General features: G+C 31.9%; 1 protein-coding gene across 2 annotated transcripts; it reads left to right on the top strand.

The window, feature by feature from the left end:
* Window positions 1-8,944: 8,944 nt before the first annotated feature.
* On the top strand, window positions 8,945-12,278 carry LOC126702022 (mitogen-activated protein kinase homolog NTF4-like). Of its 2 annotated transcripts, XM_050400623.1 has the most exons (4): window positions 8,945-9,136; window positions 9,216-9,345; window positions 10,088-10,258; window positions 12,165-12,278. In XM_050400623.1, the coding sequence occupies exons 1-3, from the start codon at window positions 8,964-8,966 to the stop codon at window positions 10,088-10,090; spliced, it is 306 nt and encodes a 101-aa protein (XP_050256580.1). In that variant the 5' UTR covers window positions 8,945-8,963; the 3' UTR covers window positions 10,091-10,258; window positions 12,165-12,278. The 2 variants fall into 2 exon arrangements, with proteins under 2 accessions (XP_050256580.1, XP_050256579.1); XM_050400622.1 differs by lacking the exon at window positions 12,165-12,278 and having other exon boundaries at window positions 10,159-11,139.
* Window positions 12,279-18,866: the final 6,588 nt, after the last annotated feature.

Genomic DNA, 18,866 nt, shown 5'->3' with positions numbered 1-18,866 from the left:
ATAAAGCCTTCAAGAATTCAAGATCAGTGACAATCAATTTGCCACCAAATTTGAAATTTAAGAAAGAAGAATGAATTTGGGGAGGAATATTAGAAGAGAAAGGAGGGTGCATGACTTATGAAGATCAGTTATCTACACACACGAAGTCATTTCGTTCCATTTCATTATAATCACAGTTTCTAAAATATCAAGAAATTTAGAAAATAGCACACAAAATAGAGAAATCCTGAAGATTAGATTTTGTTAAAAGGGACCAAAGTGGACCGAATGGACCAAAATAATATTCAAAGTTTCTGAAATATCAAGAAATTTAGTAAATAGCACACAAAATAGAGAAATCATGAAGATTAGATTTTGTTAAAAGAGACCAAAGTGGACCGAATGAACCGAAATAGACTAAAACAGACCAAATGGACCGAAGTGTGACCAAATGGAACAGGAGTGGACTGAAGTGGACTGAGCTTGACCAAATGGACCAAAATAGACCGAAGTGGACCGAATAAACCAAAGTGATGCTACTAGTGTGGTTGGGACTAGATTATAAGTTAGCTATTTGCTTTTTAATTTTTATGTACAGCTTTTCAAAAATTCATTTTTTCTTACTTTTTTAAAGTACAAGTATATTTTAATACACTTTTAGCAAAAAGCTAAATAAGAATAGGAAGAATAGAAAAAATCTCTCTTGTTTTTCTTTGCTCTCACACACACAAATTATCTCTCTCAAAGGCAGCAACACTTTGTACTCTCCTTTCTATTTTCTTCTTCATGCATGGCTCTCTCTCTTAGCTGTCTTCTTTTTTTGAGCAGCTTCCTCTTGGCTGCTCTCTCAATTCACTTGTGTGTTCATCTTTTTTAGCAATACACGCATGCCTTTTATATAAAAGCATGCCCTCACACTCTTAATTCAATTAGGAGTAGGAATCTTGATACACCACGTACAGTACTTAGCAAGGAATTAGGACTCCTTACTATTCAAGCCTGTCACAAACTCATTAGAGAGTAGTGATTAGATGCGGCTAGACTCCTAGGAACACACAAAGTATATACTGACCATGTTCTCTTATTTCAACTTGATATAGGAGTCTTCATCACTTTGGCTTTTATTCTTCATGGGCTAGACTATGGTGCATATGCATCCAACAATCTCCCCCTCTAGCCCACCAATGGGAGGAGACCTTCATTCTATCTCTTCAATTTAATTCTGTGTAAGTCAAGCCAACACAAGGCTTAACCTTCTTCATTATTTTCACCAATACTGAGAATACCTCATCAACGTCAATGCCTTTCATTCTCAAATAATTAATCTCATCTTGGATTTCTTTAATCCAATCTCTTGGCTCCCCCTCATTAGAAGTCCAACTATTCTTGAAGCTAACAATTCAATGTTCTCCAGTAGTCCTCTTCTCGTGAGGGTCAACAATCTCTAGTGGAGGATATTGCTCCCCTTGCTCAAGACTTCCAAGGTCTTTCACTTCATCATCATCCAATGTAGCCTTAGCATCTTCATATTCTTCATCACCTATCACTTCCTCTTCTAAAACACTATTAAGCAATGAGAATTTCACCCTTTTGACATCATTACCAATCTTAACTCTCAATTGTGGAGTTTTCTCAAAATCTTTAATCTCATTGAACTTCTTCTTACAAATTTTCACATGAGTCCTGTGCATACCGCAACATGCATGTCCTCTTGCTACAACCAATGGCCCCTTAGTAAGTTTCCATCTTCCATTACCAAGGTAGTTACAATAACCAGCTCAATCCATAGTCAATGTAGAAAACACATTCATCCTTAAATCTGGAACATGTCGCACATCCTGCAACGTCATAATGCTACCAACATTTGTTTTGATGCACACATTACCAATTCCCACAATTTTTGAGTAACCCATCTTCATTGTACCAAAATCTCCTACTTTGTACGTGGTAAACAACCCGTTCATAGGGATAATATGATGGGGGTCTGCAGAATCAACAACCCACTCAACGTCATTATTAGCAACATGCTTACACTTTTGCTTTTTAATAGAGAGCACCACAACATCCTCAACAATCACAGTAGTTGTAGTATTTTTCTCACTATCATTCTTTTCATATTTTCCTTTATTTTGTTCCTTATTCCAATGCCAACAATCTCTTCTTAAGTGATCCTTTTTCCCATAATGGAAGCATTCTCTAATTTCCTTGAATTGAGATCCATCTCTTGATTGTGACCTACCATTGAATTTTCAATCATTAGGTCATTTGCTTCTACCTCTACTCTTGTTCTCCGTGACAAAATCTTGATCTTGTGCATTGTCTATATTCGCATCTCTCCTGCGAACCTCTTGAGAGATTTTGAAGCTTGAAGGATGAACAACAATGGCAAATGAGCAAAACAAACAGAGATGAAAGAAGAGAGAGAGAGAGAGAGTAAAACAAAAAAGAGAAATATGAGAAATTGGTTTCTATTTCATCAAGCTTAACCAAAAATGCATAGCACCTACTCTATTTATAGATTAAGTACATTACAGATTGAGCATTCCAAAGAGCACAACTACTCTTAACAAACTCAAAACTAATTCCAAATTATACTTCATAAATTCCGAAATGACAGCCTGGCTTGAGTGACAGTTAGAGTTGGAACCATAACCGTATAATTTCAACAGAGAGAGTACTCCTCGCATTAGATAGCCTTTAGGAGAGATGACTCCAAAATGGCACCGTTGAACACTTATAACAGGTAGATATAAAACGGCACCATTCCAATAAGTTGAACGACACCGTTTCTTCTTAACTTAGTTACTTTCTTTAACTAAGACACAAAACGACAACGTTTTAGTCTAAGAGCCGTTAGACATAACACTAGCCGTTATGAGTCTTCTTCTTCTATTTTCAATTTTTGAGTTTCATGCTTCCTTTAACACCTCTTCACTTAAAATCAAATCTCAAATATCATTATATTTGAGTTTGTTTTTCCCTGCAGAATTACTCACTGCCATTCTCATAACTTCCCAACTGTTTGGTAAAGAAGCCAAAAGAATCAATGCACGAACCTCATCATCAAATTCAATTTCCACCGTGGATAATTGATTTGTGATTGTATTGAACTCATTCAGATGGTGCACTACAAGAGTGCCTTCTACCTTCTTCAGATTAAATAACTTTTTCATCAGATACACCTTGTTGTTAGCCAACGGCTTTTCATACATGCTAGACAAAGCCTTCATCAAATCCACTATGGTCTTTTCTTTCACAACATTGTGTGCAACTGATCTTGATAGAATTAATCGAATAACTCCCTGTACCTATCTATTAAGAAGGTTCCAGTCTTCATCCTTCATAGTTTCAGGTTTCATCCCCAAAAAAGGTAGATGCAATTTCTTCCCATAGAGATAATCTTCAATCAGCATCCTCCAATACCTGAAGTCTGTTCCATTAAACTTCTCAATTCCTGAAGCCTTGCCTTCTACTCCAGCCATCACTTCCACTCTAACCTGGCTCTGATACCACTTGTTGAGTCCCAAATAACATTATCAACAATATTAGCAATCCGAAATAACAATCACACACAAAAAAACAAATATTTATGTGGAAAACCCTTTCTCTTTGAAGGGAAAAATCATTGAACAAATTTCGAATAATTTCACTATTATCAAATCAATTACAATAATTCTTATATATGTCTTACAGCTAAAGAAAAAATCTCTCTTGTTTTTCTTTGCTCTCAAACACACAAATTATCTCTCTCAAAGGCAGCAACACTTTGCACTCTTCTTTCTATATTCTTCTCCACTCACAGCTATCTCTCTCTTGGCTGTCTTCTTTTTTTGAGCAGCTTCCTCTTGGCTGCTCTCTCAATTCACTTGTGTGTTCATCTTTTTTAGCAATTTCATATAAAAGCATGCCCTCACACTCTTAATTCAATTAGGAGTAGGAATCTTGGTACACCACGTACAGTACTTAGCAAGGAATTAGGACTCCTTGCTATTGAAGCCTATCACAAACTCATTAGAGAGTAGTGATTAGATGCAGCTGGGCTCCCAGGAACACACAAAGTACATACTCACCATGTTTTCTTATTTCAACTTGATATAGGAGTCTTCATCAATTCGGCTTTTATTCTTTATGGGCTGGACTATGGTGCATGTGCATCCAACACACAGTGTGTGCCAAATGAGGAGCCTGATTCTAAATGAACAAGGGGTGATTGAGCCTAGCTTTATGCAGATGAGGCTGCAATCGCCTCTCCTCATGGACCTATAAGGCATATAAGCATGTACCATGGACCAAACTAGATAATAGGCCAGACTAAGAATTTCGACAAGAGAAGAAAGATTTTTTCTCAAAAAAAAAAAAAAAAAATGAGAAGAAAGAATTGGTCTTAGCAATGAGTTGTACAAGTTACAACCCAACCCAGTTTTCACTCCTATCTTTGCTTTTTAATTTTTTATCAAGTGCCAAGTTCAATACAATCTGATAATTGTTTCTTTGACTACCATAGAGAAAATTTGAACTATGGAACATGTATTTTGTTGACAAGAACTTCCTCAATTCATACTTAGGAGCTCAGGATAAGATGCCTGCATATTACATGTACAAAATGTTACAATACAGCTTAGTAGCATAGGCATATCTATAGTTCAAAATTCAAATTTTATCAGGAGTCCCCCAAGGGACGGAAAGATGGGAGTAAGCATACTGGTCCTTGGTAATTGGTGGCAACATAAATTATATCTACCAAGGCAGAACTAACATTTTAAGAATAAGGTGTTCAAAGTAATAACAAATATAAAAATCGAACTAATTTAAAAAGTTCTTATGAAAAATATGAAGAGTTTGGCTGGGCCCAATCATTTATTTTTTGTTGTTGAAAATGTTAGATAAATTTAAGGGTGAAATTCTAATTCTTGAAAAGTTTGGGGGAGCCATGGCCCCCAAGCTTAAGTATGTAGTTTCTCTCCTCTACCAACAATACTAACACTCATAATTGGGTCCAAAAAGATGACAATGGAGTGAAATAATTCCTTTAGAATGACAATAGACACTTGTAAGATGGATGTTCCAAAAAACAAAACAAACAAACAAATAGGGACAAGATTCCAATACAGTGTAAGCAAGCATGCTAATAGAAGCAAATCTATTAAATGTAAAGGAACAATAATTGAGAGCAAGCATGCTTCCAAAATAGAAGCAAACCTAGTAAGTGTCAAGGAAGAATTTCATATGATCAGATAACTTCATATAGAACAGGAGTGCTAATTTTGAGGTGGCATGGATTATACTTCATGGACATCGATCATGGGTTCAACCCTTAATTGTCTCTCAAAAATGAAGATTTGATTCGACTAATGATGTTTGTTCCCCTAAATTTTTTTACATAAGGTGGCCACTTATTTTAATAAAATGGGAAAAATAAGAAAAATAATACATTCCTTTATTAATTGGATTATAAAAAATTCACGTCTTTTTGTTTTTTAATGAACAAAAAATGGGTAGAAGGCGACCAGCATGACAATTCTACCTAAGTGTGACCATAGCTCAGTGCATCTTGTACATCTCCCAAAGACCACTAAACCACACTGCTCGGTGGTTCAAAAATTCACATCTTATTAGAATATAAAAAGCAAAATTACATAACTTTGTTTCTAGTTTCTAGATATAATCTAAAAAAAATTACTTGGCTTTAAGCCCTATTTACATTCTAAAAACATTTAAAAAAAAAACATATAATTTCTTTCACTCTTTATGCATTCTGTCCATTCAATACATACACAGATAAGAAAATGACAGAACAACAACATACGCAATATCACTGCCAATCTCCTATTGGGAGTAATCGCAAGATGAGATAATGTCAGAATGACCAAATGCAACAAGATGCTTCTCAAGTAAATAAATTGGAATTAAACATGCAGACTCTTGCATGTTCGGCTTTAAATATGTTACAAAAAAACTTAAAGCTAGTTTTTAAGCAAAACCCAATCACACAACATTTTTTTAACTGCTGATTTTTTTTAATTTTTTATTTTAGATGTAAAGTTTCAATTTATGACATTTACTTCTAATGATTACTCATTTATCATTTACCATTAAATCAGGACACCAATTAATGTTTGGTGTAAGCAAGAATAGAATTTCAAATCTCTTATCCAACGATTTGGTATGTGTGCAAATTAAACATATTTTCCTTCTAATAAGAAAATTTTAAAGGACATTTGGCTCCTTTGGTTCCTGTGCTTTTTTTTTTTTTTAAATAAAAAAAAAAGGGATAGAATTCATGTTACGAACTTTGTTTTTGTGGGAAATTTAATATATTATACAAGAAGGGAAGTCACAAACACGTTTCCATTTGAAGTACCACAGGAAAGTTCTTCACCTAATAGTACTTTCCAAATTTCCTCATGAGACAATAAAAATAACGTAAAATAAAACCTAGGCATTGACATGTACCGATGTACGTGACAATTTACATTGATTATTTTCACCTAACCTTTGACAATGTATCAACAAATGTTTGACTTTACAACACAGAAAGTTCTAAAGGACATACCCTGCATTTATTAACCCATTTTTATCACCGTATCTTCTTTATCATTTGAATCATTTCTTGGAATGCTGACCGACTTCCCATACCTTATAATTTTGCTAGACTTTATAATCATCATTAATTTAATTAAATTAACAAGAGGAATTCAATCTTAATTCATTCTTAATATTTAGGATCCTAAATAGTTGAATGAATTTACTAATCATATATAATATATAGCCTAAAATGTAAAATGCATCCTCTAAATTTGACTAAAATTTATTTTAGTCCTTTAACTTTACACTTATTTAATTAAATTCTCTAAATTTCAAAGTTATTTAATTCAGGTTTTTGTCCAATTTTATATAAAAAAAAATTTGTTAAATATGCAATTAACTAATAAATTATATATTTTAAAAAAAATTCTTACATAAAAATCTATAATTTTTTTTTTCATCTAAAAATAATTTTTTAAGGAAAATTTTTAACAAATTCAACATAATATCTTAATTGAATAAATTTGAAACTTAGAGTACTCAATTGAATAAAAGTAAAGTAAGATGACTGAAATGAATTTCAATTAAACTTAGAGGGTGCAGTTTACATTTTAACCTATAATATATTATAACTCTATCTAGGACACAATTTTTTTCACAACTTATTAAGGTGGTAATTTGTAAGTGGTAGACAATTACTTTCACATGAACATACCACTAACACTACTTTTATTTCCACCACTCATAATCTATCAATAGAATATGTGAGAGTAAGTTGTATTACTAAACTTATTAGTATATTAAAATGGAAACTCAATTAATAATCCAAATTAAGATTCTAATTGTACTTTAATAAGAGTAATATTAGAGATACAAATTTTTTACAAACTGCTGATGTATGGTGAGTAGTTATTGGTAAATGAAAAAGTGATATTAATGGTAGACGTAGATAAAAACCAATAAAAAGCTAGTCAAATTAATAGTTTGTAGAAGTGTTATAAAATAGTTTGTGGCTGTAGCATTACTCCTCTAATAATGTGTCTAAGTGTTTTTTTTTTTTTTTTTTTTTTTTTTTTGAGAATTGTGTCTATGTTTATTTAATTATACAATATACTAATGTTAGATTTTAAATGTACTCCAATTTCATATCAAGTGTCTTTCTAGATATATTGTCAATTACATTTACATGTAAATTCATGCATCTAAAATTATAAAAATATAAACTTGGGCTAAATTTAAATTTATTATACTTCTATATAATACTATAAATGTGTTTAGTTCCTTACCTATTACATAGAAACATTATAAATATAATTGTGGTTATTTTTAATTGCACATTTTTGTATATGCACTAATTTTAAGTTAGTCATCAACTAATTACAAGTTTATCATCCCTCTTGAGTCATTTTATGTTCATATTAACCTTCAGATTAAACAAATAATTAATTTTTCAATTAAAATACCTAATTAGTCATTGAATTTTTATTCCATGCACTAAAAAGTACATCCTTCTCTTGGAGTTGAGCCAATGGGTCTTTAATACTTCATTAATTATAATTAATTCTTTTAATAATCAATTATAATTACTAATTTATTATTATGACTTGTCTTAAATTATTTAAAATTAAGCATGTGCTTTAATTCACATACATGATCTTATAAATCACTAAGTAATGGATTAAAGAAGGTTCCTCCAACTTGATTCGGAGAAACACTTTATCTAAAATAAAAGTAAATTGTAATTTTCTAAAGAAAAAAAAAAGTTTTTGAATTTTCTATTATTAAAAAAATTTCAGTTTTTCATTTTCAAAAAATTATTTTTTGAGTTACACACGTACACTTACACATCTCCAAACCCCTTTTTTTTATTATGAAAACAACAAAAATAATTGTTGTTTTGAATATTGGAAACAGAATTAAATTGAATCAATCAGGAAACAACAAAAACAAAAACAAACTCACAGTTGTTGTAAAAACAGAATTTGATTAAATACAATATATTAGTTAGATTAAATTAGTTTTTTTTTTTTGGGTATTTTACTAAAAAATCCAAAAAAAAAAAACAAAAAATACACGTCACACATTGCATTCGCTCTCATATATCAACAAAATTAACCAACCTAAAAAGGAGAAAACATACCATACATTCACTCACACACAAACACAAACACAACAACAATCATTTCATTTCATTTCATTTCATTTTCCTTTATACTTTATATTGGTTTTGTTTTTTTTTTTTGCTACTTTACAACAAATTTACAATGAGTAGAAAGAAAGAAGAGCTTTTGAAAGAGAGAGAGAGAAAAAAAAAACGACAATCATTATCATAATCAATCAGATCAGAAAAAATGGACGGCGGAGGAGCAGTGGACGGCGGAGGAGCAGTGGACGGCGGCGGTGGTGTGCCAAGTCATCCTGGCGGAGGAGACGCCGTGATGACGGAGTCTCAGAACTCGATGATGCCGATGTCGGCGACGGCGACGGCGACGACGACGGAGAACATATCGGCGACATTGAGTCACGGAGGGAGGTGTATTCAGTACAATATCTTCGGTAACATCTTCGAAGTCACCGCCAAGTATAAGCCTCCCATTCTGCCGATCGGCAAAGGCGCTTACGGCATCGTTTGGTCTCTATTTCTCTCTCTTTGTTGGATTTCTTCAATTTCGTTTTTTTTGTTTTTCTGAATCGGAGAATTTTTGGTTCAGCTCGGCCTTGAATTCGGAGACGAATGAGCACGTGGCGTTGAAGAAGATTGCGAATGCGTTCGATAACAAGATCGATGCGAAGAGAACTCTACGTGAGATCAAGCTGCTTCGTCATATGGATCATGAAAATGTAAAACTCTTTCTCTCTCTCTCTCTCTCTTAATTCTTCTTCGATTTAATGCTTAATTTGGTTAAGTGGTTATTGATTACTTAGATAAAACTGAAAAAAAAAAAAAAAAAAAAAAAAAACTAATTAGGTATATTAGTGTGTTATGAAGTGTATTTAATTAATGGTAACGGTGAATGAGAGAATTGACAAATTGTTTCGATTTATTGCTTAATTGGTTTAGTAATTAGTAATTATTTCGTTTTTAATAGAAATATGATTGCTTTATGTCACTTAGCAAAAACTGGGGGAAAAAAGAAACAATGAATTAGGAATAATAGTGTACTTAAATGTGTTTTGTTGTGTTGTCTATTTAATTCAAGTTGTTAAATGAGGAATTTAGTAATGCATTGAAATTATGTTAATATCGCCTTTTTCGGTATAAATCTGAAATAAGTGTCGATTTTGCTAAAAAGTTCAGTCTTTTGTATTTTCTTGATCTCTTCCAGTGTTTTATGAAATGAATGATAATAGAAAGCACAATTAAGCCGAAACTGATTCAGATTTTTTTTTTTTTTTTTTTTTTTAATCTTTGACAAGTAAATAACTTCAATGAAAAAACAAGGTACACACAGATAATGTGCTAAATATGTATTCCAGCGTTATCAAGAACATATTTGATTTATTCTACCACTTTCAGATTTGTAAATACGCTGATATATTGTAAATTAAGCAAACCGTTGTTTTTCTGTTTGTCATTTTTCAGTGATTCCTTTCTTGCCTTTTCAAATAATAAGATTAGTGTGTACTGACTACTGAGGTCTTGAATTGATATAGCATTATAGTACAATATGTATCCAGCACTTTCTGCACTAACTCTTGCCATCTTCCAAGAAATTGCTCCTTTGCCAGACTCCTCTTGGATACAAATTCGTTGGTAATTTTTTTATCTGAATGTGCGCGCCGGAAATGAAACTGTTGGGTTTAGCCTCACTTGGGCTCACAACTTATTTATAACGAGGGATTTAGGATTTCCTACTTTGGGTCATTCTCGGCACAGAAACTCAAAGTAATATCCTCTCTCCCTCCCTGAATGACTGTTTTTTCTCTCTTTTTTCTGAACCCCTTTTTCTCCCCCAGCTTCTCCTATTTATAGCTCTAAGTTAGTAGGGAGATCATGATTACTGCCATTGTTAGTGCAATTGAAGGTCCAATATTATCTGTTATAAGTGGATGTTTAGGTGAGAGTGGAATGCAGCGATTATGGCTTTGGAACTTGGTTCCAACTCAGGTTAATATGCTCGGTAGTGATGTTTCCTGAACTGCCGAGCATCCTATGGTACGTTCGGACAAGGTTTCATTGTTTGTTTGGAAAATCTATGCCGAGCATCTTTTAGGGGTTGAGGCTCAAAACTCGTAGTTTGTGAAGGTAGTTTCAAGCGGAGTTTAAAGTAATGGGGTCGTGCCATTGGGCTTGAACCCAGGGCTCAATTGGGTCTTGGGACCTCGATGCCGTACACTAAATATTTTAGATCAACTTCTTATTTGTTATGGCAACTTGTTTAAATTATTTGATCTAAATAGTTGCAAGTTGTATTATGTTGTGATATATCATCTATTAGTTGAGACGTCTTTTTGTGCATGGTTGCTAGTTTTGTATTGGTGTAGTTGGGATGATCATGTATCGTTGGATACATGTGTCTATATACTATATGGTAAGTTTTGTATTGACTCTATTAGTATGTATAGTCTAAACGTCTAATCCATAAGCATGTAACTTTATTTTGGGCCAGTGTAAATTTCAGAGATTAGGCCTAATCTTGTCCAACAACTAAAAAATATATCAACATTTTGTTTCTTTGTTTTTTTGTGGGGATCATTATGTAATTATGTTTGTCTTCTTTCTCTTTAATTTTTAATTTTTATTTATGGACTTTTTTCTCTTTAATTGTTTCGTTTGATTGACTCATCTATATCCATCTATTATTATATGGATTAAGACTCTATACATAGGGTTATATGACCAGAACTAAAACAAAACTTGTTAGTGTGGCCAATTTGATTGTAAATCGATAAAATACATGATATTCTAGGTGATATACAAATATAAAAAATCAAGTCACAATATGATTATAATTTTGAAAATCTTTATTTATGAAGAACAAGAAAGGCATGTTAATGGGTCACAAAAAAAAAAAAAAAAAAAAAAAAAGGTCTGAATATCTTCTCTCTCTCTCTCTCTCTCTCTCTCTCTCTCTCTAAAAAAAAAAAAAAAAAAAAAGTCTGAACTTCTCATATTCACATGCATTTACCGAAAATGTAAAACACGTGTGAACATGAGAAATTACACTTGAATAATTTTCACCTCAAGTATTGACCACCTTTATCTCAATCAACGCAAAAAGGCCAAAATCCAAATAAGTTAGGGAAAAAAATACAGCATCATTCTAGTATACATAGGAAAGTTCACTAAAGCAATTGAAAATATTCCAAGATTAACATATTCATAAAATGTAGAAGCTAATCTATATAAAACATTTGATTGCTTCGAATGTGTTGGACGAATCGTGGCTATTATCTAGCCATTGTACATCTCTAAACATCACAAAAGTTGCATACAAGCCTAATAAGTTGTATGACCAGGAGAAGTTAATCCCATAACTCAATTTTTTACCTAGCTAATTCACCATTACGGCTCATCAAGAACTTCTATCATTAGGTTGGGTATATCCGGAGTCAACTTGACAGAGTTTGGTTACACTCGATGCCCAATTTCTCTGAAGTCTAGCTTTGCTCTAACAATCAATCCAAGATTTGGAGTGAACAAGATTTTTTTTTTCCAGATTTGACAGACAACTTTGGTCAATCAACCTTCCATAAAAAAATGCCTTTACTCTTCAGTTTTGGCTAGTTCCATATTGTTAACAGTCATGCAAGTACAAATTCTTACCAAGATTAGCAGAATGGTTCTGGCTAGAAGGTGATATAGTAACACTGCCAGCAGTGCATAAGATTGTATTTATGGATATATCACCATTTGAATGATATTGTAGAGAAATCTATGAGATGCAAAAATAGAGAAAAATATGCGTCAAAGAAAAACAATCATATAAGACATTATTTATGTCATGTGATTCAGCAATTTGCCTAAGTTCATAGAGTTGTAGTGATTTCACTATTTACAGTGAAAAATACACGATGTTGTTGTACAATTTTTTCTCTTTAAAAAAAACACACCAAACCCTAAACTAAAAACAACGGTATTTCACTCATGCACAGAGAATTCACAATGGGCTAAACACGGGTCTAAAAATTTTCCCCAAGGGCATTGCCCCAGACCCCCATGAAGTGGAGCTTTGGGCCGATTCAAAAAGATATTACAAATTTTGGTACATATGTACAAATTAATACATTGTCAATTATAATAAAAATCAATTCTAACATTCATTTTGTATATAGTGAAAAATCTATCAATAACATTTATTACTAGGTTGCTTAATAAAATACTGAAGCTTGCCATATTAAGCAAAAGATTAAGCAAAAGGTATACATAAAGAAGGGAATGCTGAACAATAAACCAGTTTATTGTTTGTATGGCAGCACAAGGATTAAGCAAAAGACAAGAACTATAGTTTGTATGGAACCTCCTAGATATAAAGAAGGGAATGCTGAACAATAACCCAGTTTAGACCTTAGAGAAACACTCGACTGTGAAAATGGTGATAAAATATTTTACAGATAACAGCAAAAGGTATACATAAACATGCTAAAGACATTTCTTTGTATTCTACAATGACAATGGTTAATCCAAATGACAAAAAAGAAGACATAACATAACACTAGGAGGTCTTTTCCAAGTAACCATGACAAAAGGTATACCTTCAGTATATAATTCAGTTCTTGGAGAAAGACTTTCTATTGTTGCTGCAGATGAGGTCACCTATTTAAAATATTAGGGTACTATATATAAGCAGCAATAATTGAGACACTGACCACCACACTTCACATTCTGATGCAATTGCAACAGCTTTTGATGTTTTCCATGTACCAACCCAGGGAATTGAAAAACAGAATGCTACTAAAGAGTGGGTTTCCAACTATTTCAACTACTCTACCCGAGATTTTAGCAAATCTGTCAAATTTAGAACCTGCATTAAAAAACATTCAACATAAATTTAGTCACAACCAGAAGAGAACTACATTTTCCAGTGGATTTTATGGGTTACAAGAAAAAGTAATACAGTGAGTAATAGTAAAGCTTAAAGCTGGAAGTATTAACTAGGCACAAATTTGTTCAACCTTGATTAGAAAATAGCAACTATCCTTGATTCTTTTCTGGGTAGACTGCGAAATTAGTTTATGAAAGCAATTTAGGTTTAGCATTCATACCTGTATGTTCTATCTTTTTCGCTAATAATATAAAAGGTGTGAATGTTAGCAAACGTTATACCAATTCATATTGGACACATACGAAAACAAAGGGTGCTGCATAAATAAACACAAAAATAAGTACCACTAGACTTGTTTCTATCCTTAGAGGTCCAGAATCTGATAAGTATTTTGTACTCCCCCAGACAATTCTAGTTTCATTCCTACTCCTGTATAGAAAGCAGCCTCTCTCTTCACCCACGACAGTTTTCCTTGGCATGTCATAATTTGCAATACATGAGTTGTCATCAACCAAGCATGACTCGCTAGTTTTTCTTGGTAAAATACTATTTTGATCCCTAAACTTTATTAAAAGTGTTTTTTGTCCCTAAACTTTAAAAAGTTCTTTTTTAATCCCTAAACTTTGTAAAAAGTTTTTTCAATAGTTTAGAGACAAAAATAGAGATGAAAAAATAACTTTTTTTTAAATAGTATAGGGATGAAAAACAAATGTTTAGTAAAGTTTAAGGACATAAATAAATTATTTTCAATAGTTTATGAATGAAAGATGAACTTTTCAATAGTTCAAGGGAGAAAAATGAACTTCTTAAAGTTTAAGGATGAAAAACAAATTTTTAATAAAATTTAGGGACCAAAATAGTATTTTACCCTAATAAAAATATTTCAAAGACCAAAGGAAGCCATCCATTGCCTAACACCAAACAAAGATTAATTTTCTTTTCTCTCAAAAAGAAAGTCTAATACTTGAGAATATATGCATATATGAATATTGAATAGGCAAATCAATACTCACCCAACACATCAGTAACGGATTTCAATTCCACAGTTCCTTCCTATAACATCATCCACATCACAAGTTAGCAACGCAACCAAGAGCGAACTGTTCTAAAGACGTAGAAGGATGAACTTGCTCCCAACATTATAATCCCTACTGCAGTTGTACAACACCAAACAGAGGCTTTGTAATCCATAATATACTTCAAAAACTTGTCAATCATTGCCACTTGATGTTAAAAATTAATAAACGACAAAAAGTTGTAAAGAGTCCACAGATCTTAATCTAATCTAAACAGATATACTTGCTCAATTTGCCAATTTTCTCTGAAAAATGAAGGTCGAATCCTTCATTATTTTGAGCACCCTGCCGCATCATTTAAGATGGGCATTTCAAGATAAATTTATTATTTTAACATAATATCAATATTTTCACATTAAAACCCCTGTAGAGAAAAAATCAGCATTCATGGTTTAGTGCCAAATTTGTCACCTTCACTGTTTGTAGAAGTGAGATAGCCTCAACTTTTAATCCTGGTACATAGCCAAAACTCAAAACAATGCCATCATTTATATCTTCTATGTACCCACCAACATCATTGTCTGAATCACCAGCAATATATCCGCACGTGACCAACATTGACATTTAAGTAATAAAAAAAATTAAACAAAAGACTTGTAACAAAGAATCAACAAAAGTAAAACCATTATTCTTCTGTGATAGCTTCCCCAGTAAATGACAATTTACCAATTAAAAAGTAGCTGAGAAAACTTTAATTTTTGAACATTTTATCTATATATATTACTATTCCTTAACATTGAACATACATCTCATATAGAAAACTTTAATTTGACATGTCAATAGGCATACAAGTCAAGTGTCTCAAACTCTACAATTTACAGCAGTCAAATATTCAACAAGAGAAATTTATGCATTAGATAAACATTAAATAGAATAAACAAGTGCACAGAGATTGGAAGAAATGTTAGATTTTGAGATGTTGATAAAATGTAGTTGATTACTAACAAGTAACAACAGAACCATTTCCTAAACAAAGAAGAAAAAGCAGATGCAAAAGTAGAGAAAAGAAGTAGGAAAAAAAAAAAAAAATAGAGCTTGCCAATGGCGGCATCGAAGGCATCTCTTTCTGCAATGATTTAGCAGAAACAGACATACCCATTTTCCTGAAGAAGAAGAAGCTGGACCAAATTTACATGCGGTGGCAAACTTGTAATTAAGTTTACACTATACTCGAGAAACATTTCATTGATATTGAGTACCGTCTTAGAAAAAATTCTCCTTCTAATTACAAGTGGTTGCAGACTTTTAATTAAATCAAACATGCCTTCAATTTTATTTTCTATTTTTTGGGTAAAACTAAAACTAAAATATATTCCTTCTTTAAAATAAAAATAAAAAGATATAGTGTAGTAACTTTTTTTTTTTTTTTTAGAGAAATAGTGTTGTAACTTGTACATAGGTTATTCAATATATTTTTTAGGAGGTGAATTTAACCAATAAGATAAAAATAGTGTTATCTTTTCCAATAATAATTAAAATAAAAGCAACCAAATGTTTGAAATCTACTAGAAACAATTTTTTGAGAATTAATTCAATTGAGAAACTTAATTTACTTATAAGTAATTTTTACTTTTTTAAAGGAAATTATATAAGTTAGCTCAAGACTATTCTACTTTTTCTCAATAAGACATTATTCACAGACATAGCTTCGATTTTCTTTTTCTCCTTTAAAGTTCCAGAAGTCCACAGAGTGCTGGAACCGACTTTAAGTTCATTGACAACTCTAATTATGGCGAAATATATATTTCACTGATTATTTCTCAAGTGCATACTATTTTGTCACAATTGTTTCTCTGTGAAATTTTTGTTGCATTACATAAAGTGATTTAGGAAAGATGTTCACAACTATTACATCTTTGGCTAGTAATGGGTAAAATGTGGAAAATTGGTAACCCAATGACAATACTGATATCTTTAAAGCTATGACACTTAATTTGTGTGTGTGCAATTTTGTAATTTGCTTTGCTGTAATAATTTGATGCACCATTTGCTGGGGTTTCAATAAATAAGTTTCTTTCCCACCGGTTTGCAGGGGTTTCTAAAAGACAAGTTTCTTTCTCATTATAAGAAATTCCGTGGAGTTATTTGACCTGCTGCATTCAAGATGTGACTGGTCTTATAGGGGCATGATAAGGTTCAGGACAACTAAAAGTTTAACAATTAACATCTCTAATTGGCATTACTTTTTAACTAGTGATGGTAATTTTTTTTTTTTAATTTAAAATTTTAATGTTGGTAAATTGTTCAAGTGCATCTCTCTATTATAATATCTCATATTCTTTTGAATCGCCATATTCATATATGCTTAAAATTCCCTCTAAATGGAATACAAGCTTGGTTTCAAAAAGTGGAGAATGGATGTTAGGTTCAATCCTAATTTTTGGCATTCGAAGAGAAATGTCTGAAAAATTTTGGTGATATTCTGTTGTTTAAATAACATTTGGATCTCCCAAAATTTCAAAACTGAGATTAGGGTAAATCACAATGCCACATGAATCGAAGCTGTCTTAGATAACTTGATTTTTCCAAATGTTGTTATGAGATTTTGCATTATGATTTTGTGTTGGGCATTGCCCAAAAATAGGAAGAGGATGCCCCATCAAATGTGTCTTATATGGCTTAACATTGTAACAGCTAAGGTATTTTCAATATTGAAATGAACTGCAAATCCATCTGTAACCCTGTCATTAGTCTAATCATGGTGGCCAAAGAGTTAATTGGCCCTTTTATTGTCTAACAGGAAACACAATTTGAAAACGATTACATGTACAAAACAAAGTGTTCCTGATAAACGTTATTTATATACAATGAACTACTATGAAAACTAAATCATCTTAGGAAAAATTTCTCAATATTAATAAAAGGGAGAAACACTGTAAAAGCTTTTGATCATGATTATTGATTATTGATTACTTAGGTAAAACTGGAAAAAAACAGCTAATTAGGTATAATAGTGTGTTATGAAGTGTATTTAATTAATGGTAATGGTGAATGAGAATTGACAAATTGTTTCGATTTATTGCTTAATTGGTTTAGTAATTAGTAATTATTTCGTTTTTAATTGAAGTTTGATTGCTTAAAAAAAAAAAAAGAAACAATGAATTAGGAATAATAGTGTACTTAAATGTGTTTTGTTGTGTTGTCTATTTAATTCAAGTTGTTAAATGAGGAATTTAGTAATGCATTGAAATTATGTTTATTTAGGATAAGTTTTTGAAAGTGAAAATGCTTATTTGTGTTAATATCGCCTTTTCCGGTATAAATCCGAAATAAGTGTCGATTTTGCTAAAAAGTTCAGTCTTTTGTATTTTCTTGATCTCTTCCAGTGTTTTGATAATAGAAAGCACAGTTAAGCCGAAACAGATTCAGAAATAAAAAAAATAAATAAATAAAAAATAAATAAAAAATAAAAAATCTTTGACAAGTAAATAACTCCATTGAAAAATAGATGAGAAAATACAATGAAAAAACAAGGTACATAGATAGTGTGCAAATATATGCATTCCAGCGTTATCAAGAACATATTTGATTTATTCTATCACTTGCAGATTTATAAATACGCTGATATATTGTAAATTAAGCAAACCGTTGTTTTTCAGTTTGTCATTTTTCAGTGATTCCTTTTTTGCCTTTTTAAATAATAAGATTAGTGTGGACTGACTACTGAGGTCTTGAATTGATATAGCATTATAGTACAATATGTATCCAGCACTTTCTGCACTAGCTCTTCCCATCTTCCAAGAAATTGCTCCTTTGCCAGACTCCTCTTGGATACAAATTCGTTGGTAATTTTTTTATCTAAATATTTTAGGCACTGCAACGTTGTAGCAGATGCTCTAGCCAAAAAAGCCAAGTTCTCTAGAGAGTCTCGGGTTTGGACTGTTTCCCTTCCTGATGACATTGTTCCTCTTGTAGCTTTTGACATTCATTGAGGTTTTGTTTTCCTGAATAAAAGCCCAGTCTTCTTACAGACTGGTTTCTCCAAAAAAAAAAAAAAAAAACTTCTCATTTGTTATGGTAACTTGTTTAAATTATTTGATCTAAATAGTTGCAAGTTGTATTATATTGTGATATATCATCTATTAGTTGAGATTTCTTTTTGTGCATGGTTGTTAGTTTTGTATTGGTGTAGTTGGGATGATCATGTATCGTTGGATACATGTGTCTATACTATATGGTAAGTTTTTGTATTGACTCTAATGGTATGTGTAGTCTAAAGGTCTAATCCATAAGCATGTAACTTTATTTTGGGCCAGTGTAAATTTAAGAGATTAGGCCTAATCTTGTCGAACAAATAAAA

This window comes from Quercus robur, chromosome 10 (genome assembly GCF_932294415.1).
Source record: "Quercus robur chromosome 10, dhQueRobu3.1, whole genome shotgun sequence".
Lineage (NCBI taxonomy): Eukaryota > Viridiplantae > Streptophyta > Magnoliopsida > Fagales > Fagaceae > Quercus > Quercus robur.
Note: the sequence above shows the minus strand (reverse complement) of the source record. Positions and strands in the feature narration are given on the sequence as shown.